Source organism: Dipodomys merriami, unplaced genomic scaffold (assembly GCF_024711535.1).
Source record: "Dipodomys merriami isolate MVZ:Mamm:240054 unplaced genomic scaffold, mDipMer1.0.p SCAF_34, whole genome shotgun sequence".
Taxonomy (NCBI): domain Eukaryota; kingdom Metazoa; phylum Chordata; class Mammalia; order Rodentia; family Heteromyidae; genus Dipodomys; species Dipodomys merriami.
The window spans coordinates 15,448,361-15,465,862 of record NW_027204937.1 but is presented as its reverse complement, the minus strand read 5'-3'; the positions used below and the strand labels follow the sequence as shown (position 1 = coordinate 15,465,862).

The following is a 17,502-nucleotide window of genomic DNA, read 5'->3' as shown; positions in this document are numbered from 1 at the left end:
AAAAGCAAGCTAGATGCATGGCTCAAGCGATTAGAACACTAGTCTAGCAAGCAAAGAAGTTCTGAGTCAAATCCCAACAGTGCCAAAATAGAAGGAAGGAAGGAAAGAAGGAAGGAAGGAAGGAAGGAAGGAAGGAAGGAAGGAAGGAAGGAAGGAAGGAAGGAAGGAAGGATAGACAGATTGATAGACAGATTGATAGACAGATGTGACTCAGTAGTAGAACACTTTCTTACCATACAAAGGCCCTAGCTTAACTCCCCCATGAATAAAAAAATATATGTCATAGAACTTTATACATTGACCACCTTACACCAGTTAGAATGTCCATAATTAAGAACTCTAACAACAGCTGCTGGCAGGGATGTGACCAAAGGGGAATGTTACCATACTGTTGGTGGGAGTGTAAACTTGTTCAACCACTTTGGAAAGCAGTGTGGAGGTTCTTTAAAAGACTATACATAGGGGCTGGGAAGTTGGCTCAGTGGTAGAGTGCTTGCCTAGCATGCATGAGGCCCTGGGTTCGATTCCTCAGCACCACATAAGCAGAAAAAAGCTGGAAGTGGCACGGTGGCTCAAGTGGTAGATAGAGTGCTAGCCTTGAGCTGAAGAGCTGAGGGACAGCGCCCAGGCCCAGAGTTCAAGCCCCATGACTGGACCCCCCCCCAAAAAAAAGACTACACATAGAGCTCCCCTATGAACCACCAATCCCATTTCTGGAAATTTACCCAAATGTCACAAACAAGGCTACACTAAAGCCACCAGTACGATGATGTTCATTGCAGCATTATTTACCATAGCCAAGATATGGAACCAACCCAAATGCCCCTCAGTAGATGAATGGATCAAGAAAATGTGGCACATATACACAATGGAATTCTGTGCTTCCATCAGAAAGAATAACATTGTTCCATGCATAAGGAAATGGAAAGACTTGGAAAAATTATATTAAGTGAAGTAAGCCAGACCCAAAAAAACACAGGTTACATGATCTCCCTCATTTGTTAAGAACTAGAATATATATATGATATTCTTAACAGGGAATCTCAATAACCAAAGTGCTAATGCAAAGGACTATATAATATGAAGCATATTAACATGAACTACAACTTATGGAAACAAGAGGTTCTCATTAGACCCTGTATACAGTTTGTTCTTTTTTCTGTATTTTTGTATGATTTTTATTGTAAAAATATTGTACAGAGGGGTTATAGTTACATGAGCAAGGTAATGAGTACATTTCCTATCGAGCATTGCTGCCTCCTCTTTGTTTTTCCCCTATCATCCCTTCCTTCCCACCTCCACAACTACTCTCCCCCCCACTCACGCCAAAGTTGTAAAGTTCGTTTTCAACATAGTGTCTTATTGTTTTTTCTTTCTTCATTTCTTTTAGTTTTTTGTATGTCATGTTTTGCATAATAGACAACACAATATGTGAAAGGGAAAGGGAATCACAGAAACAGCAGAACAACGGATGAACCACAGCATTGATATTCATTTGACACTATGTTGGATTTTAACATTACAACTAGGGGAGGGGATAAGAAGGGATAAGTGGGAGATAAAGAAGGATGAGGTAACAATGATTAAAAACAAATGTACTTATTGCCTTACTTATGTAACTGTAACCCTCCTGTTCATCACCTTTTCAATTAAAAAAAAGACATAAAAAACAAGAACTTTATGCATTGACATATATCCATATGTGTGATATATTCCCACATAAAGAAAACAAGTTGTAGGCTAGTGGTGTGTGTAATGATATTTTATTTGGGTTTTGTATTTATGCTATGTGTGCATGCACCCATGTGTGCCCCAGGACTGCCGTGAGCTGGCACACACTATTATGGCAACAGACTTGTGATAATGGTGGAGTCATTTTTTAAAGTATAAGTAGCTGTTTTCCTGAATCTTCCAAGTATCCCCATATGCCCAGACCATCCTAGCTCTTTCCAGCCTCCAGGCCCTCTCCTAGCCACTAAGGAGACAATAATAGGCATAAGTATTAAAATTCTATTTCTTAGAAGAGTCTCTATTGCTGGAAACTCTGCTCTCAAGAAGTCCAACTCACTAAGGTAATGTGAGAAGTACAACACTTTCAGTGACTGAACTTGTATCTAGTAGCTGTCCTGTACAGAGAGCCACTTGTGCATGGTAGGACTGACAAGAGGGCTAGAAATGACAACTTTTAGAGCTAGTGCCTCACAACTACAGCTGTGATCTACATGAGTGAATGGTGTTTATCCCTCTGATTTAGATGCAGTTGACCTACAGAAAGCAAAAGAACATAATCAGAGACTGGATGAGGAAGTTCTGGCTCTAAGAAATCGTGTTCGGTCACTTGACTCAGAAAAAAAAGTGCTGGAAGAAATGGTAAGTTTCATTTAGTTCTTGGGATTTATTTGTTATGTACAATAACTATCAGAAGCTTGATACTGGTCAGCTAAATGAGGGATGATACTGATAGCTACATCTCAGATAGGTACCCTGCTTTGACCTAGATGGATTCTTTCAATGCTTATATTTTATGTATGAGCTACCTATGCTAAACAATTATTGATACTGTATGAATCTAGGTAATAATTTCCAGTTAACACATGTACCAAGAAAAAACATTATTTGGGATAAGTATGATATTGTTATGTTGTGTTCTTTTCAAGCAATTTATTTGTTAGCAATGTATTGATTTTAATATGTATTTTTTAAGTTCCAGATAGATTATGTCTCCTCAGCTTGAGTTTATACTCCACAGTCATATCTCTACTGTCTAACACAAAGTTTGGCATAATACAAGGTGCACAAGAAATTTTGTTTTAAAAATGAGTAACTATCCCAATTAGGATGATGATTAATAGGACAAGGAAATAATAAATGGTGAGGATGCAGATTTGGAACCTTGCACATTGCTGTAGCTGGTGGGGGCAAGTACCATGGTCACTATTGAAACAGAACTGAAATTCTCCAGAAAAGTCAGTGTGGAATTACCATGTAATTTGATCATTCTACTTGTGGTTTCATACACTAAATTAATTGAAAGCAGGGACTCAGGCATACTGTTGTACACTCGTGTTCAAAGCAACGTTATTTACAATAGCCACAAGATGAAGTAACTCAAGTGTCCATTGTCAAATGAATAGAAAAGTGTGGTATATACATACAATGGGATATTACCAGTCTTAGAAATGAATTTCTGACTTATGCTATAACATGAGTAAGCTGTGAAGAGATTGTTCTAAATGAAATAAGCCAATTACAAAAGGAAACAGTGTACAATTGAACTTTTTTGGTTTTGGCAGTGGGGATTGAACCCAGGGCCTACACACTCACTTATCAAGTGCTCTACCCCTTGAGCTTCACCCCAATCCCTGGGATTCTACTTATATGAAAATCATAGAAACAGAAAGTAGAATGACAGTTTCCAGGGACCAGGGAGAAGGCATGATGGGAGTTATTATGTAATATGTGTAGCCTTTCAGTGCAATGAGGAAAAAGAGCTCTCAACATGGGTGAATAGTATACAACAGTCTGAGTGTTCTTACTGCCACTGAATAGTTACAATTATTAACATAATACATTTTATGTTATGTGTGTTTTGTAACAGTAAAAAAATGTAATCATCAGCCAGGGGCCAGTGGCTCACCTATAATCCATAATCCTAGCTACTCAGAAGACTGAGATCTGAGGATCTCGGTTCAAAGCCAGCCCAGGCAGAAACGTCCTTGTGACATTTTTATCTCCAATTAACCACTCAAAAATCAGAAATGGGACTGTGGCTCAAGTGGTAGAGCGCTAGCCTTGAGCACAAAGAGGGACAGTGCCCAAGCCCTGAGATCAAGCCCCACAATCAACCAAAATAAAAATGTAATCATCAAAAGGAATAAACAAATAGAGATTTTCCTGGATTACCTTAATCACTATAGGTTTATGTATAGAATACTTACAAGTATATTTATATGTTTAATATAAATGTAAAAGTGTGTGTATGTACATATGCACACATAAGCACACACATGAAACAGCTCCAGCAGGGCACATTTCAACAACTGTCAGTTATGGAAAAAGAAGAATTGTGATATGAAGGAAATGCTACCTTTCTTTCTTTCTTTTTTTTTTGTCGGTCGTGGGGCTTGAACTCTGGGCCTGGGCGCTGTTCCTCAGCTCTTCAGCTCAAGGCGAGCGCTCTACCACTTGAGCTACAGCGCCACTTCCAGTTTTCTGGTGGTTTATTGGAGATAGGAGTCTCACGGTCTCTCCTGCCCGGGCTGGCTTTGAACCGCGATCCTCAGATCTCCTCCTCCTCCTCCTCCTCCTCCTCCTCCTCCTCCTCCTCCTCCTCCTCCTCCTCCTCCTCCTCCTCCTCCTCCTCCTCCTCCTCTCTTCTTCTTCTGTCATGGGGTTTGAACTCTGGGCCTAGGCACTATTCCTCAGCTTTTCAGCTCAAGGCAAGCGCTCTACCACTTGAACCACAGAGCCACTTCCAGTTTTTCTGGTGGTTTATTGGAGCTAAGAGTCTCATGGATATTCCTGCCTGGGCTGGCTTTGAACTGAGATCCTTAGATCTCAGCCTCCTGCATAGCTAGGATTTCAGGCATGAGCTATCTGGTCTACCTTTTTTTCTATATGCCTATGTTTTGTTGAAGTTTTATGGAGAATGTATTTGCATGTCATTTATATAATTTTAAAGCAATACTGTAGTCAAACAAGAATTGAGATGTCTGACTGATTTTTGCTTTTCTATTTAAGGTTGAAAAACTTAAAAGTGAGATGTGTGAATCTCCAAAGTATAAGCAACTTAGAATCCCTGGAAAAACAATGGGTGATGAACAGAGAATGCAGGTATTTTAAAGTTCTGATGCATAACATGTTAAGTCATTTACACTTTCAACATTTATTAGAGCAATAAATTAAATTATTAACAAATTAATCATTTGTTACTATCTTCTTACTCGGCTGGTTTTTTCCCCAAAAAACTCAACCAATTAGATTGGAAGAACAAATATAGAGGATATATTTCTGTTCAGTTCTTCCCCCAAGAGAATAATTAATGTGAAGGTAATTAAGTGGATTGTTTCTTTGTTTTGATGGTCATTGAGATTGAACTCAGGGCCTTATGCTTGCTATGCAGGAGCCTTCTATCACTTGAGCTACACCCCTAGCCTTGGATTATTTCTTTAAAGAAATAAAAAAAGAATCATAAAGAAACAACTAGTCCAAGCACTTAGATGATCAATGGTGGGTTTATGGAGTCAACCAATGGTGAAGCTAGGAGTAGCTCAAACTTCACTGAATAAATTACTACAAAAAAAAAAACCTAGTAAAATGTAGGCTCTAGTGTATACAACACATGGTTTCCCTCTTTATGATCAGCCTCTGAAATGGTAGCAAAAGTAATCAAGCATAAGGAAATGAAAGCAAGTGCCAATGTGCTCCTAGTGCCTATGTTATGGTGTGGTTTTAATTGCCTTTAAAAGTTGTCTAATAACAATGGATAATTTTTATGTACCCATTGTCCACTTGTATATATTCTGTTGTAAATCATGAGTTCAAATTGTTGCCTCATTTTAATGGGGTCCTATGTGTTGTTTTGGTTTGGTTTGGTTTTGGTAGGTCATGGGGCCTGAACTCTGGGCCTGGGCGCTGTCCCTCCGCTTTTCACCTCAAGGTTAGCGCTCTACCACTTGAGCCACAGCGTCACTTCCAGCTTTTTCTGTTTATGTGGTGCTGAGGAATCAAACCCAAGGCCTCGTGCATGCAAGGCAAGCACTCTACCACTGAGCCACCTTCCCAGCCCCTCTATGTGTTCTTTATATTGAGTTGTAGGAGTTCTTTATGTATCTTGAATTTTATGTATTTATGCATTTGAATTTTATGAGATGTGTGTATTGTAAATATTTTCTCCCAATCTATACTAGGTATTTTTATTTTCTTAACAAGATTTTATGAAAGGCAGAAGTTAAAAAGAATTGCTGCAGGCCAATTCATCATTTTCTTCTATAATTTTATGATAATATATAAAATATCTATTTGCATTATCTTTGCTTTAAAGTCTCAAAATATGTTTCTTACCCTTTGTTCTAAAGATTTTAGTTTTATTTCCATATCTTTGTCTGTCTCAAAATATATTTCCTACCCTTTGTTCTAAAGATTTTATAGTTTTAGGTTCTATATTGAGATTTTATTATCTATTTTCTTTTTGCCAGTCCTAGGGCTTGAACTCAGGGCCTGAGCACTGTCCCTGAGCTTCATTTGCTCAAGGCTAGCACTCAACCGCTTGAGCTATAGCACCATGTCTGGCTTTTTCTGTTAATGTGGTGCTGAGGAATTGAACCCAGGGCTTCATGCATGCTAGGCAAGCACTCTACCACTAAGCCACATTCCTACCCCTAAGATTTATGATCTATTGATGCTCATTTTGTATATATTATGAGATGAGGGTAATTTTAGTTTCCTAATGTGCATCTGGTTATTCCAGAACCATTGGTGAAAGATAGCTATTTCCTTACTGAATTAGATTGACTTTTTTATTTTAAAAAATCAGTTTGTGTGTGTCTACTCCATTAATGTATATGTTTGTTTTTAGGACAATTACCTGTAGCTAATTGAAATTCTGCTTATTACCCAATTCTGAAGTTGCTACCACATTTTTGGATATTTAACTTAAACATTTCTTAAAAATAGAAAATAGAATAATTCAGCTTTGGGGGAGGTTGATCAAAGTTGTTCTTTGTGTTTCCATACACATTTTAGAATCATACTACCAATTCTGACCTATATGCATGCTAGAACTTTAATAATATGGTGTACACTCTTCAGATCAACTTAAGAAGTTATATTTTAACAATATGAATACTCAGATCCATGAACATATATCCATGAGCCTATATCTTTCTGTTCCCTTGAATCCTTTTATCTTCTTTATCTCATCAGTATTTTGTATCTTGCAGTGCAAAGATCATATACATATTTAATTAAAAATTGAGATATATTGAACTATGGCCATAGCTCAGTATTGGAGCACTTGCCTAGCATGGGTAAGACCCTGTTTTCAATTTCCAGTACTGAAAATAAGTATATAATTTATACACATAACATTTGTACACCTTTTAAAAGTATAAAATTTACTGGGGCTGGGGCTGGGAAGGTGGCTCAGTGGTAGAGCACTTGCCTTGCATGCATGAGGCCCTGGGTTCGATTCCTCAGCACCACATAAGCAAAAAAAAAAAAAAAAAAAAAAAGGTGGAAGTGGCACTGTGGCTCAAGTGGTAGAGCGCTAGCCTTGAGCTGAAGAGCTGAGGGACAGCACCCAGGCTCAGAGTTCAGGCCCCACAACCAGACCCCCCCCCCAAAAAAAAAATGTACTGGTGTTTGGTATATTCAGAAACTTGTGCAACTATAACCAATATCTAATTCTGAAGGTTTTTATTACCCCAAGAGAAAACTCTACTAGTAGTAGCAACAGCAGCAGTCATTCCATATTCTCTCCCCCCAGATCCAGGCAACCGTTAAGGTAATTTGTCTCTATGACTTTACTTACCCTATATGGTTTTTTGTTTTGTTTTTGTTTTGTCAGTCATGGGACCCAAACTCTGGACCTGGGCGCTGTCCCTCATCTCTTCAGCTCAAGGCTAGCACCCTACCACTTGAGCCACAGCACCACTTCTGGCTTTTTTTTCTGCTTATGTGGTGCTGATTAACCAAACCCAGGGCCTCATGCATGCAAGACAAGCACTCTACCACTGAGCCAACTTCCCAGCCCTTACCCTATACATTTAATATAAATACAAATCATACAAAATATAGCCTTTTGGGGGAGTTGAAAGTATAGTTCAATAGTAAAGTACTTGCCTAATATCAGCAAGGCCCTGGGTTCAATCCACAGCAAGACACACACACACACACACACACACACACACACACACACACACACACACACACACGAGCTTTTGTATTGGGCTCATCTCATTTAACCTAGTGTTTTCCAGGTTCACCCACATTGTAGCATTTTCCTTTTACATAGAAAATATTTCACTTTAGGTATATATATATATATATATATCACATTTTTTAGTAATTCATAAGTTGAACATTTAGTGGCTTAATATGTTATTATGGATAATGTTACTGTAAATAGCATTTACAAACTTTTATGTAGTCAGATTTTATGTAAGAAAATATACTGGAGAATATACTTAGAAGGAGAATTTCAGTATCATATCTACATTTAACCTTTTTTGTTTTGGGTGTTTGATTTCTTTAGACCAGTTCTCACTTTGTAGCCAAGCTGGACTCAATCCTTGTCCCTCAAGCTTTCCAGGTGTGGAGATTATAGATGTGTGCTACCATGTCCCGCTTCTATATTTAAACTTTTATTTTCCAGTACAGATGGACATTTTACAATCTTATTTTTTTACAGTGTTCAAGAGTTCCAACGTCTCCACATCAGTACTAACACTTGTTGTCAGTTTCTTACCATAGTTATCCTAGGGAGTATGAAGTAGTTATTTTAATATTTTGTGTATGTATGTGCCAGTACTGGGACTTGAATTCAAGGCCATGTACCATTGTTTGGCTTTTTTTTGCTCAAGGCTGGTACTCTGTCACTTGAGCCAGACCTCCACTTCCTGCTTTTTGTTGGTTAATTGTATATGAGTCTCCCAGAGACTCAACAGGCTGGCTTCAAACCATGATCTTCAGATCTCAGTGTCTTAAGTTGCTGTGACTGCAGGATAAGCCACCAGCACCTGGCTCAATATTATTTTGATTTGTGTTTGCTGAGAAGTTTGTTTTCCCTCCCAAAGATGAGATTTCTCCTCACCATTACCCATCCTGGCCTCTATTTCCTTTTCTCTAGCCTGTTTTTCAAGGCCCCCTGCCTATTTTTTTGTTGTTGTTACTGTATTTCAAGTGGTTTTTTGTTTTTGTCAGTCATGGGCTTGAACTCTGGGCCTGGGCACTGTCCCTTAGCTCTTCAGCTCAAGGCGAGTGCTCTACCACTTGAGCCACAGTGCCATTTTGATTTTCTGGTGGTTTATTGGAGAGAAGAGTCTCACAGACTTTCCTGCCCTGGCTGGCTTTGAACTGCTATCCTCAGATCTCACCTCCCAAGTAGCTAGGATTACAGGTATGAGCCATCAAGTGCTTTGTTTTTTTATTTTAATCCCTTGCAATCCCTTATCCTAGCTTACTCTGTCACATAATAGGAATGATATCCCAGACACTGTGTTTGGTTCCCAACTAACTGATCGCTTTTTCCTAGCTTTTCTTGCTTTTAGCTCTTTCCTGGGTGTTCCTAGTAAATAATGAAATTGTCTTTCATATATAGATCTCCAAGGTTAGTTCTTCTAAAACAGAGGGAATGATTCTTTAGGCTTTATAGAGCATTTGAAATCAGTGATTTTAAATTTTTTCTTTAATAAATATACCAGAATTAACAGATACATGTAAATGTGCATTCATATATGTATAAGAATGGATATATATGGATACATATGTATATATGTATATCCTTCAATGCAGTTTTCTTCAGAGGCTTTAATCACACTTAACTATATACATTAGATAAAAAACAATTTGAAAGTTGGCTGTATAATTATGCAAGTAGTGACTTATAAAGTATAAAAATGTTCTTGTCTCAAATTGATTTGTCCCTGGATAGGTCAGGTATGGTCCCCTTAACATACCTGTAAACCTAGCTACTTGGGAGGTTGAGATTGGAAATTGAGCTTGAGGCCAGCTTAGGCCTAAGTTTGAAGATTGGATCTCAACCAATGCCTTGGAACAGTGGTACATGTCTGTCATCCCCAATGGTGTGGGGAAGCACAAGGAGGAGGATCAGAGCCCAGGAAAGTCCTCTCGACTCCATTTACAACATAACTAGCAAAAAGCAGCCAACAAGCTAAGTAGCATAAAGCCTTGTGCTCAAACTCCCATACCTTAAAAAATAAAATAAAATAAAGAAATAATCTCTCATGCAAATCTCATTCTTTGATTCTTCTTCCTTCTGACATTGAGGAAACAATAATGATATTCTTATGGTGTTTGGGACAGTGTATATGTGTGTGGTATCTGATCTTTTCACCCCATTTGCTCCACTTTCATGTGGCAGTGAAGTCCAGAACAAATTGATTGGGGCACAGGAGAGGTTCAGTTGCTCTGATCATTTGTCTGCCAGAAGAGTATTTTCCCAAAGACTTCACTATGTGAACATGGCTTAAATTCTTTGACTTCTCATATCATCACTTTCTTTTGTCTATGAGGGGGACCAGTGATTAGCCATCATCCATAGGAAAGAAGGCCCCTAGATGAACTTAGAATTACAAGAGAGTTATCGAGGTAACATTTTTTTTAGGACAAATAAAAAGCAGGCATGGGGTCAGAGGAAAAGCCTTGAGATCTCCATGTAAATCTGACATCTGAGAAAGAGGAAGGAGAATAAAAGAAGGTTGGACAGAAAGAACCTAAGACTTTGGTATACCTGTTGGAAAGTCTCAGCCAGCCCAACAGGAGGGTTTTTTTGGTTTTGTTTGTTTTGGTTTTGGTTTTTTGCCAATCCTGGGGCTTGAACTCAGGATCTGGGCACTGTCTTTGAGCATTTTTGCTCAAGGCTAGCACTGTACCACTTGAGAGCATAGCTCTACTTCAGCTTTTTGGTTGTTAATTGGAGATAAGAGTCTCATAGACTTTCCTGCCTGGGCTATTTTTAAACTGTGATCCTCAGAACTCAGCCTCCTGAGTTACCAGAATTATAGGCATGAGCCATTGATACCCAGCCCAACAGGAAGTTTTGGCATAGCAAAAGCCTGAGAAGAAGTCTACATTGGGCAGAAATGGCCAATACTCAATGTTCCCACCTTGTCCATGTATTCATTGGAGGATGCTAGGAAGGGTATTGCAAGTACTTCCTCCAAAGAAGTTGTCGGAGTACACTCTATTTGGAAATTCATGAGATAGGAGAAGGCACTTGGAGAAAGTCTAGTTAACCTATTTTCCCCTAGGATTGATGCTATCTGTGCTTTCCTGAATCAGTGAGCATCCTATTTTAAAAGATGCCACATTTTTCCTTAATGTTTAACACTAAGTATCAAAATTTTCTCTTTTTTTCTATGTCTAATTTCAATCCTCTAGGCTGTGATGTAACCAGTTTTCTTTGCCTTTGCTCAAGACTTAAAGATTTCTAAGGTTATAAAATAAAGCCTGAGTCCAACTCTCGAGATGCCTTTTCCCCACCTCATCCCTCATGGAGCCAGATAAAGGACTAATGAGGAACATTGCAGGAAAATGCTTCTCCTCTTCAGAGTTGTGAACAAGCAGAGACCTTTGAAACTAAAAAAAAAATTACTAATGAAGAGTAACCAACTTCAGTGAAATGTCCTTTTAAAGTTATTTCCTGAAGGCATTTAAAAATAGATTTTTTTAACTGACAAAGCTCTCTTACAAAGGAAAATCCTCAAGTTTCCTCAAGTTTCCTTAAGTATGCCTGGCAGTCCCATAATGGTATTATTGATAACTATTAACTAAGGGACTGTTCTCAGGGGAGGAATAAAGTCATCTGACACTGTAGGCAGGTGGAAAAGACACACAATCTTTTCCTTGAGCTTGCATGTTTTCAAATTGTCACCTCATACCCTGCCATCCCCACTCCACCACGAATATCTTCAATGTTTAGATGGGGATGCCTCCTTTCTTCATCATTGACTATATTTTCTGTTTCCTACAAAGGGATTTAAAAAGATGGTGTGATGGTTAATTTATATGTCAACTTGATTGGGCAATAGCTGTCTAGATACCTGCTTAAACATTCTTTCTTACATGTGTCTGAGGGTGTTTCCAAAAGGGGTTAGCATTTGAGTCAGGAGACTGGAGAAAGTATAGAATGCTGGCATACACAGTGAATAAAACTGTGGAAGAACATTCTCTCTCACACACACTTTCTCTTTTTCTCTCCTTCTCTCTCCCTCTCCCCCTCATCTGTCTGGCAGCTTGAGATATGTGTTTTCTGCTGCCCTCAGCTTGGGACATCTACCAGTGCTCTTGGATCTCTTAGGTCTGCAGACTCAGATGTTCTAGAACCCCTGGCTCTCTAGTCCTTAGGCCTTTGGACTTTAGTTATAACGAATGCCTTTAGTTCTTCTCTTTCTCAACCTTTAGACTTGGACTAGAGCTATTCCACAGCTTTCCCAAGTCTCCCACTTCCACATGGCAGATTTGGGGCCTCTCAGCCTCCATAATTGAATGAGCCAATTCCTCATGCGTCTTTTCCAAAAGTGCCTATGTGTGCATGTACACACACAGAATCACTCTTACAGTTTCTGATTCTCTAGAGAAACCCTGTCAAATACAGATGGAAACTAATCATTTGCTTGTCCACAATGCTATAATGATTGATAAAGGCTTGACATAATTCATGTCAGCAGAAATTCTGTTCCCCTGGTATACTTGAGAACCAACATCACAATTTATTAATGTGAAAGCCCCAATGTCAAATCTCAGCCTGACGGCAAAACCCATGTCTTCACCATCATGGTTTCCACTGTGATTCCTGGCCAGCCATGTTCTTTGAGCACAGCTCTGGATCTCCCACCCCCACACCCATCAGAGATGTCTCCAATCAGGAAACACTAGCAGGTCTCCCCACAAGAATTCCCTTGAAAATGAAAGGGAAAGGTAGTCTTCTAGCTTGACAAGGAAAAACAGTGTGGAAAATCAGAACTCTGAGCTAACTCCTCAAAATATGACAGATTTGTCACTAAAGACATGGTAGTGCTGGCTGCTGGTATGCAGGTTCTCAAAGAATGTATTTTTTAAGATGTGAGGTAGCCATCAGGAATGATAGCCACAATCCTGAGCATCTATCACTTACCATAATCACTACCCATGCCCTCTCTGTAAGCGCCCTGCCCTGCTCCAGGGAAGCTGAGCACTCCCATTTGTTTGTGATCGCTGAAGGGAACTGGGCTAATGTAAGTCAGACAAGAATTGGTCAGGCTTACCTTACCCAAGAGCCCATTTTCAATGCAACACCACCTCTAGTAAAGCTTTACAGGGGGATTTATTATAACTCAAGAGGCTGTGCACATTGATGGCTTCCTCCTAGAGGTGATGAGCAGGCACTGTTTCCTCTCTTCAGGGCTGGCCTTCATCATCTCATGTGACTATATCATAGATTTGACAGCAGTGAAATGTCACATAGTGCCAAAAGGTGCAATCCGTTCAGAGCATGAAGTAACACCCCCACACACCGCCTTTCAGAGAGAACATTGAAAGAGGAGCATTCTGAGCAGTTAAACGGTTCCTCCAGAGCCGTTGGCTGCCTTATGCAAAGGAGGGGACTTGCTAACCAGTGTTCAGCTTCCTTTTGCATACTACTGGCTGACTGGTAAGATGCCCTCCCCGGCTAGCCAGGTTCTCTCCTCAAGTCTTGGTTTCCACAGCATTTGCTGCCCCCGTCCTGTGCTTTTCTGCTCCCAATTTTGGTCATCTGTCTTGTGAAGTACGTAAGTTGCCCAAATGCATAGATATATTTAATATGCCATAAATGCTGGTAGACTTCAGATATATGTTTGTATAATATACTCAAATACTTTCAAGTATTTTTCAAACATAATACTAAAATGTATAAATAAGTATACAAGTTTACATTAAGTATAGATTATAATTTCAAATAATAATTTAGAAATATTATTTTAGCTGGGTGCTGTTGGCTCATGTCTGTAAGCCTAGTATTTAGAAGGCTGAGATCTGAGGATCACAGTTCGAAGCCAGCCCAGGCAGAGAAGTCCCCATGAGACTCTTATCTCCAATTAATCATTAAAAAATTAGAAGAAGTGCTGTGACTCAAAGTGGTAGAGCACTAGCCTTCAGTGAAAGAGCTCAGGAGCAGAACCCAGGCCTTGAGTTCAAGCCCCACAACCAGAAAAAAAAGAATTATTATTTTAAAAATTAGAATAAATGTCCTTTATTTTGTACTAGTGATTGAACCCTGGGCCCCTAGTGCTATTTGAACTATTCCCCCAGCCCTTTTGTTTTTACTGTTTCTGACACAGAGTATCACTAGCCTTGCCAAGGTCACCCTGAACCACAGAACTTTTGCCTCTGCCTCTCCTCCTGAAAAGAAAGTTAGGATTGTGAGAATATGCCACCAGACCCTCTTAAGTACATGTCATCCTTAGACCAAGAAAGCACAAAAAAAAAAAGAAAGGTATTTTTGTTTTGAAGAGTTGAACTCTTTCCCCTACAAAATTGTACTGAGGCATCAGGTGGAGCAAAGGGAAACCCTTGCCTAGAGACTTGAATGCTCAATAGGTCATGTATGTTTGCAAAAATGTTCACCAAGGTAAATGTTGCTGTCCATGCAGAGGGGGAAAAGCAGTGGATAGTAGATTTATCTCCTTGAGTTGACTCTGTGTGTGTGTGTGTGTGTGTGTGTGTGTGTGTATGTGTGTGCGTGTGCGCACATATACATGTGCCCTTGTGGGGGTATATGCCAATACAGGGTCATGAATTCAGAGACTGGGTGCTGTCCCTTTGCTTTTTTACTTAAGGCCAGTGCTCAGCTTCTGAGTAGCTAAGCCACCAGCACTAATGCTGATTAGACTTTTTGTCCATGTTACTGGATAGAAGAAATTATAAAAGTCATTATTGGGCTTTAGCATGATTTATTTTAAGTAGCATTCACTCTCTTTAAAACATAAAACTGCTTTTCCTGTTCGGTTTTTGCCCTTAGTGTTTTTTTAATTTAACATGAGAATGGTAGATGGTAAAGTCAGTTTGACAATTCCACACAATCCAGATTCGGCAGTGTATTTATGTAACGGAATGCTTGTTCTCTTTGGCTCATGCCCAACAGTGGCTGAAGTTCAAATCCATAATATAGTAACTTATACCAAAGACAAACAGATACAAAGTAAAACTTAGTAGTAGGAAGAGATTTCAGGGATGTAGCATCAGGAAAGGATGCTTAAGAAATGTACTTTAGGGCTTGAAATGTGGCTTAGTGGTAGAGTGCTGGCCTAGCATGCATGAAGCCCTGGGTTCAATTCCTCAGTACCACATAAACAGAAAAAAGTCAGAAGTGGTGCGGTGGCTCAGGTGGTAGTGTGCTAGCCTTGAGCAAAAGAAGCTCAGAGACAGTGCCCAGGCCCTGAGTTCAAGCCTCATGACTGGCAAAAAAAAATGTATTTTATTTTTAAATATTAAAAAAAAATAATGCATATAGCCAGGTGCCAGTGGCTCACACCTGTAATCCTAGCTACTAAGAAGGCTGAGAAGCCGGGCGCTGGTGGCTCACGCCTGTAATCCTAGCTACTCAGGAGGCTGAGATCTGAGGATCGCGGTTCAAAGCCAGCCCGGGCAGGAAAGACCGTGAGACTCCTATCTCCAATAAACCACCAGGAAAGCGGAAGTGGCGCTGTAGCTCAAGTGGTAGAGCGCTTGCCTTGAGCTGAAGAGCTGAGGGACAGTGCCCAGGCCCAGAGTTCAAGCCCCACGACCGACAAAAAAAAAAAAAAAAAAAAAAAAAAAAAGAAGGCTGAGATCTGAGGACTGAAGTTGCTAGCTAGCTGGGGCAGGAAGACTCTTAACTCCAATTAATCACCAAAAAAGCTGGAAGTAGAGCCATGGCCCAAGTGCTAGAGTGTTAGTCTTGAATAAAAGAAACTCAGGGACAGGGCCCAGGTCCTGAGTTCAAGCCTCAGGACAGGCACAAAAATTTTAAAAATTAAAAATAATGCACATGTATTTTAACTAGTAACTTATTTGGATTAAGATTTCCATCTTAGAACCTGGTTTATCAGTAATATAGGAAGACAGAAGATAAAACTATGAAAGATCAAGAGACAATTAAAGTACAAGACCTGAATGAGGTAAGACATCCAATGATAATTCTTCAGATGCATTTGATAATAAGGATTAGAAATGTCCAACAGGAGAAGAAAGCAAATGGGTAAGTGTGGCAAATCTGCTCCCTATGACTGTGACCAGTGGTTACAGAGAACTTTCCAGGAGAAGTCAGCCTACAAGGAGCCTATTAGAAATAGATGTAGGATAGCTGGGTCCTGGTGGCTCATGCCTGTAATCCTAGCTACCCCAGAGGCTGACAAATCTGTGAGTCTCTTATCTCCAATTATCCAGCAAGACATCAGAACTGGAGGCAAAGCTTAAGTGGTAATGTTCTGATCTTAAGAAAACTGAGTTCCAGCCCAGGAAGGGAGGGAGGGAGGGAGGGAGAAGGAAAAGAAAAGAAAAGAAGAAAGGGGGGAGGAGTGACATTGCTTAAAAAGAAATGTACTCATTACCTGACTTATGTAACTAACCCCTCTGCACATCGCATTTATAATAATAAAATTTAAATTAAAGAGAAAATAAAGAGAAAGAGAGAAAGAAAAGAAATATTTGTAGAATAAACTAGTGCATTGAAATCTCAAAGAGATGCTTTTAAAGCTATTTCCTCACTGGAGAATAAATATGGCCAACTGCTGATGGCTCCTACCTATAATCCTAGCTACTCAGGAGGCTGAGATCCAAGGATCATGGTTCAGAGCCAGACAAATCCAAGAGGCTCGTGTCAAATCAACCAGTGAAAAGTTGGAAGAAGAGGCATAGCTCACATAGTAGAATACTAGCTGTTGGGGCTGGAGAATGAGATGTACAGGGCTCTGAGTTCAAGCCCTACTACTGACACAAAAATGAAAAGTAAGAATTCCGAACCATCCAAGAATAACCTAATCTGCCATTTCCAGAGCATTTTCTATGAGCTCATGGTCCAAGTATGCCCAAGCATCGTTCTCCCTACTTTTCAGAAGAGGAAACTGAAGCTAAGAAACAGAAGTGGTGGAGCCTACCACTTCTTGCTTCCTGGGTGTGAGTATAGGTTTGTGGCTCTCCTGCTGCTTCCCACCTAGCTCGGGCAAATGTGCATGTATGCACATGACAGGTGAATTCCTTCAGTAGAGATCACTGTCTCAAGATAACTGGCTTGAGTCTCACTCTGTGTTCACTAAGGTACATTTGGAGTTCAATCCTATTGCATCATAGGCTTCTATACCCAAGAGAAAATGCACTTTGACAAAATGAGTTGAGTAGATAGTTAAAGGAATTGCTTTTTAGTTTGGGTTTGAATGCCAATGCTACCAGTATGACCTTGAGCAGATTTTCTAACATGTTACTTAACATAGCTGAGCCTCATCTATCTCCTCTGAAAAAGATTGGGCACACTCATGGAGTCCTAGGAAAGCAAAGTAGGATGATTCATGCCAAATATTTACCATAGGCTCTGATATGCAATGAGCTTTCAATAAATAGGGGCCACTACCATTACTGTTCCAGTTAGCAGCATCAGTTACTTTGGGATATTTCATCTAGTACCTTGCATTTGAAAATTGCTTAAAATTTATAAAAATACTTTCAGAATCATGTTTGGTTCCTATCATAATAGCTATAGGGGATAAATATAGGATAAGAGGATAAATATTGCTACATGTTACATTTGTATAAACAGGTTGGAGAAAA

General features: G+C 39.6%; 1 protein-coding gene across 6 annotated transcripts in view; it reads left to right on the top strand.

Moving 5' to 3' along the window:
- Positions 1 to 17,502, top strand: part of LOC138803460 (coiled-coil domain-containing protein 30-like) — a 103,235-nt gene that overhangs the window by 23,907 nt on the left and 61,826 nt on the right. For 3 of the 6 annotated variants that reach the window (XM_069987504.1, XM_069987502.1, XM_069987505.1), the window contains exons 6-7: positions 2,255 to 2,370; positions 4,741 to 4,833. In XM_069987504.1, the coding sequence (XP_069843605.1) occupies positions 2,255 to 2,370; positions 4,741 to 4,833 (209 nt within the window). Of the gene's footprint in view, positions 1 to 2,254; positions 2,371 to 4,740; positions 4,834 to 13,278; positions 13,487 to 15,760; positions 15,858 to 17,502 lie in introns of those variants that run through there. The other 3 variants (XM_069987500.1, XM_069987499.1, XM_069987501.1) reach the window with 3 other exon arrangements.